Below are 6401 nucleotides of genomic sequence, written 5' to 3' on the forward strand. Positions count from 1 at the left end.
GAAAGAGTGAAGCACAGCAGGATTCTGCCCCTGCTGTCTTCACTTGGCACCAGCCTTTGCACTAGTGACCAGTCGCACCCTTCTACCGCCTGCTGAGATATCTGCCTCCTTCAGGGGTCTAATGCATAGTGCTGCACCTAGGGAGAAGGAATCACCAGCGCACTTACAGGCTGGGATGACCCTCTCAGCAGCACTGTAGCAGAAAGGGATCTCGGTCATAGTTGACTCCAAGATGAACATGAGTTGTCAGTGTGAAACTCAAAGCTAACCGCACTTTACCATGCATTAGCAGGTGCATCACAAATGGGTCCAGGGAGGTGATGCTTCCCCTCTATGTGGCACTGGTGAGGCTGCAGCTGGAGTACTGTGTCCAGTTTTGGGCACCGTACTTCAAGAGAGATGTGGACAACCTTGAGAGGGTCCAGAGGAGGGCCACTCATATGGTTAGGGGCCTGCAGATAAGGCCCTACGAGGAGAGATTGAGGGACCTGAATCTCTTCAGCCTCCGCAACAGAAGGCTGAGAGGTAATCTTGTGGCTGTCTACAAATTCAACAGGGTGGACAGCAAAGGATAGGAGATGCTCTGTTTACCAGAGCACCCCTTGGAGTAACTAGAAATAACGGCCACAGAGTGACAGAGAGCAGATTCAGGTTAGACATCAGGAAGAACTTCTTCATGGTAAGGGTTGCCAGAATCTGGAATGGGCTTCCAAGGGAGGTGGTGCTCTCCCCTCCCTTGGGGGTCTTTAAGAGGAGACTGGACATGCACCTGGCTGGGGTCATATGACCCCAGTGCTCCTTCCTGCCCAGGGCAGGGGGTCGGACTCGATGATCTGCTGAGGTCCCTTCTGATCCTAGGATCTATGAACCATCCCCAAGCTTCCCAATCTGTCCTGCTCAGCAACACCTACCAGCTCCAAGCATTGTACCCCAAGCCTGCCATTCTTTGAGGGGTGCCCTGCTCACTGCTGCCCATGTTGCCATTCTGTGAGATCCTTTTAAGGGTACCACAGACTATAAAAAGATAAACATTGTAAAAAAATTAGTCTTTAGATGGCATGTCACTAAATTCTGAAAAATTACGGAAAGCTGCTTTCAGTCTGCAAAGGTTGAGAGACGGTGCCTTAATAGCTGTAACCCTCAAAGGGAGCTTTATCTGATTTCTTAAGAAGTTATATAATCTAAATCCAGCAGTCACCATGTCCTTGGATGTGATTGGTACAGGGTTGGGGCATTTCCCTTGTACTGCACACTGAGCGGGGATCAGGATTGCTCTACTTGAGGGGGTGGCTAGATTTATCCTTGCATATCAACACACTAAATCCTACCTGGGCCATTGCCAGGACTCTACATTTGAAAGCAACCTTACCCTGTGATGTTTGAGAGCCTTCTTCCTGCAGGACACAGTTATTTTCTAGATGCTATCTGGCCAACTCAAAAGCTGTTTTGGGAATGTGGTGTATGTGTGAATGCATTGACTTCACTAGTGCCTTCTAATCACAGGATATTTTGGCCTCTGTGGGGATGGTTTATTCTCCTTTGCAGAGCTGGGATATGAACCCAGACATCCTGAGGCTATCATCTACTCTAAATACTATACGGTAATCCCTCCTAAAGCTAGGCACCTAACCTAAAAATCCATCCTGCTAGTTCCTTGCTTTGGCACCTAGATTATACTTCCTCCCAGACCTGGGAAATAGATCAGCAGTCCTGACTTCCAAATCTCTTCCAAGTCACTTGATCTATATTTCTAAAGTTATATATTTCTTCCAATTCACTTCTGCCAAGCCCTGGGAATTGAATGCAAAATTATTCACTCTGTGGCTCCCTTGCTCTATCACTAAAACACTCTTCTTCTTGGAGTGTAGGATAGTATACAAGACTGGATCTACCCTGGAACATCAAAAACTGAAGGGTCAGTGGTAGAGGGGAGCAGCGATTTCTATCCTGAGTGCTTCCCAGAGAGTCATCTCAGGAGACCAGCCAGGCTCCAGGGGCTCTGAATTTGACAGCCAAATGAAAATGGCCCTGAGGCAGTCTGGAATAGATTTAGAAGGTGTGGTTTATGTGCCCCTCCGTGGGGGAATTTAGGCCCCTAAATTCCTGGCAATAGCTTTCTTTGGGAATAGCCTTCATTGCTAAATGGTGTCTGACAGCCCTTCCCTCTGGCTCAACTAGTCTGACATATCAGCCTCTTCTGCTGAAGCTGCCTGATATCTAGCCACTAATTGGAAATCTTTGTCTAGCAAAGGGCTATGGTGAGCTCCTGTGGGAGTATTTAATTGCAGCAGAGGCCTCTAAAGCCGCACAAACAAGTCTATGGTGGCAGAGCTGGGGGGGAAGGGACGAAGCAATCTGTGCTATGCAGGAATCCCACATGGCATGTGGCACTGCCAGGTGCTGAAGGAAGACGCAGAGCTTTTCCCCTCTGTGGTTTCACAACGTGGATAGACAAAATGACACCAGACATGATGCTTCATGACCCTGCTTCTGATGTTGGTGGTGATGTTGTGAAAGTGGCAGAGAAGCCCGAGAAATCTGACACTGTTGTTTTGAGGCAGGTGTTTATGCTTCATGTCTAATGAAGAACAAAAAGCCGAGTGCTTTCCTCCTGGGTGGTTCAGCTGATCTGCTCTGGCAGCTGCTCTGTCCAGGGGCAGATCCAGGATTTGGCAAAGGAGGTACAGGAGTAGCCACCCACACTGCAAGAGTGACTGTTCCCCTTTTCCGAGCATCCTCCCCCACAACCCACCGGTAGGGGAAACTGCCTTTCAGGAGTCTCTGAGGATTTTTTTTAGAGTTCCCAAAGCAGGTAAGCATCCCTGCCTTTCCCTTTGTGCTCAGAGGCACGTTCTGTGCTCTCCCCCTCCAATCACTGCTACTTTCCCCACTGTCCCAAGGGTTGTGGAAGCTTCAGAACTGCTTCTGCCTGCTCCATCTGGGCTCTGCAGAAGCTGGGCTTAGCTGGGAACAGTGGTGGCAGCAGCAATAGGGAGGGTTCCCCAACACTGCCCAGTCCCCCCAGCAGCAGGTGTGAAAAGCCACTGCTCCTGTCACTGTCATAGGTAAGCCCAGCTGGAGCGGGCTTGAGCAGCTTTGAAGATTCCTGCCTGCTCCACCCTCTGAGTAGGGAAAACAGCCATAGGAGGGGGGAATGGAGGAAGGGGGGAGGGAAGGTGCCTCTGAGTATGGAGTGGAAGGGGGTAATTTCATCTGCTTTGGAGACTTTAAAGTCCCCAGAGGCTCCAGCAGCATGGACTAGTCCAAAAGGAAGATATAGCTACACCACTGCACCCCCTCTGAATGTTTCCCCCAGCTACGTCCATGCCTGGCATGAACGAGGCATGCCCCCAGTGCTTGGAGGGGCACGGTAGTGGTGGGAGTGTGGTGGTGGTAAGCAGGAGCTCCTGCAGATGCCACTGGCACTGTCAGTAGCAGGGGAGTGGCGAGCGCCGACCGGGGGTTGGTGACCAACTGCAGACACCGCCGGCAGTGGCAGCCAACGGGGATCACTGACCACCCAAAGATGCTGCCAGCGGCAGGAAGGAGAGTGGAGTGGTGAGCAGTGACCACCCACAGGCACCTTTTTGTAGGGGGTGCACCTCCAGGCTCAGGGGGTGCACGTGCACTGGCATGCACCCCCACCGCGTCGCCCCTGATGCCTGGCACAGATCCTCTGTGTCCTATACCAGGCTAAGATGCATGCAAGTTTATAGCCATGCTGTGGGTTATGTCAACATGTCTGCAGCAGTAAATGGGAATATGATTCAAGACCAAACACTGGGTCTTTCTGAGTTTGGAGTTTGTCTACATGATGCTTTCAGCAACACTTTGTGAATGGTAGTTTGCCCTGGACCTGATAGTTAAGGTTGCCTAATGCTTTGCTCCTGAATTCAGTGGCTTATAACTTTGTCAAATTTCAGGGCTAGGGACAGAAATTACACAAAAGCTGGTATAAGGGATTGGAAACCAGTTCAAATCTGTAACACTCAGACAACAGCCAATAAAGAGGGAGGGGCAGCATTACCAAGGGCCTTGGAAGTGATTGCAAGACTCTTGGGCATAATGTTGGTGAGGCAGTGGCAGCGTTAGGGGGGGGTCACTAAGGTGGTAAAGTAGCCAGAGGGTTTGACTAAGATGGTGAATCTAGTTGGTTCTTTGTATGGACTAGTACGAGGGTGCTGGGGAACTGACATGGGGAGGTTGCAGTGGTCAGTGCAGGACATGATTGAGCTAGGACAACAGAGTTTTGCCATCTTTTTTTTTTGCAGCAACAGCATAAAGGTGTTTTTTAAACTAAGAATGTAGTTTTGAAACCATAAAACAAGCAGGGGCAACAGCCAAATAAAAGTTAAGCTCTCTTTGTTAGGGTTGACTAGATTTCCCATTAGCGTGCGTCTATTTTTAACTTCAAGCTGTATGTGAGATTTGATTGGACACATAAGCCACATGGTACTACATTTCTGTATTATTCCTGTATTATTTGGTCTGATGGCATTTTTGAGGCACCCATCACTGTGTAGCTAAGCGTTCTATTCTGTGATCGTGCAGGAGCATACGTCTTTCAGCCAGATTTCTGGTGCACATACTTGTGTTTACAAGGTCAGAATCTGCCCACCCCCACCAGCACTCCTTTACAAAGTTGCAGGGGGAGGGGTGGGAAAGGGGAGGAAAGATAGAGATTGATGGGTCAGCTCAGGGAGCTAGAGAGCCACATCTACAAAAGATCTCTTGAGTGAAGAAGTGTGGACTCTGGATCATGAATCCATTGGGCACTTGTTTTGTAAGCACTTGTTTATGTTCTGCTTAATAAATTCTAATGAGGAAGCAGCACAGAACTGAATGAGCTGTTTTTTGTGCCAATAGGGAGTGTGCAACCTTCAAAAGGGGAGGCCAGTGATGAAGATGAGGAGACAGAGTATTTTGATGCCATGGAGGATGCACCAGCTTTTATCACAGTAACTGCAGACCCCAAACATCACAGGTATGAAACCACCAACCCAAAGAGGCCAGTTATCATACATAGTCTGGCAAAACTCATGACATGAATTGAAAGAATAGTGGCAAGGTTTCTTATGACTTGATGACAGCCTCCTCTTTGGACCTGTTAATTATGTTTCCTCTGTTGATAGGCAGATTGGCTTCCATTCAGCTAGGCAACATATTTGTGCAAGAGCATCCCAGAGCCAGTGAGGCCAGGAGAACAATGATAAGCATGTTCTAAACACCAGTGCTAGTAAAGACACTTTGAGCTGGGAGCCCTCTATCCTCAGCACAGGTGTGGTACAGGTGAGAGCAAGGCATGCTGCTCTCATGCAATTGCCTGTATGCCTCTACTCTAAATGGGAAGGGAAATGCTGTCCCTGGGGCCCCTTCAGAGACAGCAGAGCTTGTTCACATCAGTTGTAATGGTGGTCTTTGTCATATGAGCACCCACTTACTAGAAACTGGGCTGAGACCCACCTTCCCGTTGAGTGTGGACAAAAAGCAACTGCTGGGTTGCAACAACTTTAAATCACAATTGATGCAGGATGGATGTGAAATAGTGACTGAGATGAAAGGCTGCATGCCCAATTAGGAGTAACTCAAACTCATTCAGGCCCAAAGGGAGTCTGAATAGGAAGAACCGAATGAGAGGTTCCAGATGTGGATTCATATAACTACTTAGTGCAAGTCCATAGTACAGTAGCTCTGGGGGACAGTGGCTGAAGTAGATACCAGACCTGCTAGAGTTCTGGAGAAAGCTGGTGTTTGGCCAAGACAGCAACATCTGCTCCATTCCAAGTCTGGCCAGTGTTCCTGCTGGCATTGCCATTAGAGTTCCTGGGCTGGACTTCATTTCCTAGCATTTTGGGTGCGTCATTTGTAGTTGTGTACAGTGAGCATAGCACATGATGTCTGCAGTAGTCATTCTAGGGCCCGGCACAGGGTGGTTCTCTGACTGCCACATCCCTTTCTGAGGTCGCTGCAACCATCTGCCGCAGAATGTCACAAGTTTCCTGTCCCATAGGGAAACATTTATTATGCTGTATTTTTCCCCACTGTAACTAGCACAGAGAACCTGGAAGTTATGTAATTAGTAATAAAAGTCAGAAGTAGATGGCCCAGAGAGGTTCATTTAAAGCAGTTATTGCAAAATGTCTGCAGAGGAAATTTTGATCAAAGTGGACCTAAGTTCCACTGGGCAAGAACTGAGGGCTGCTGAGAATGTGAAGTAGTTTCATTATAGTATCATGGCTTGCTTCCTCTGCTGGGCTGAGCCATAGGAAGGAATGGGATTTCTTTGCACTGACTGATTGTACACAGTGCAGAATGTGCCCATGGCAAACTGAATCCCTACAGGTCAAGGTAATTCAAAGGCAGGAATTAGAATGGTGTTGGGCCCAGGTCTTGGCATTCCT

At 48.6% G+C, this 6401-nt stretch overlaps 1 protein-coding gene across 1 annotated transcript in view; it reads left to right on the forward strand.

Moving 5' to 3' along the window:
• The window catches only part of LOC102380750 (oxysterol-binding protein 2), a 346753-nt gene that overhangs the window by 294301 nt on the left and 46051 nt on the right, over positions 1 to 6401 (forward strand). The window contains 1 exon segment of the mRNA XM_025208840.1: positions 4867 to 4984. Coding sequence (XP_025064625.1) covers positions 4867 to 4984 — 118 coding nt within the window.

This window comes from Alligator sinensis, unplaced genomic scaffold, assembly GCF_000455745.1.
Source record: "Alligator sinensis unplaced genomic scaffold, ASM45574v1 scaffold1108_1, whole genome shotgun sequence".
NCBI classification, from domain to species: domain Eukaryota; kingdom Metazoa; phylum Chordata; order Crocodylia; family Alligatoridae; genus Alligator; species Alligator sinensis.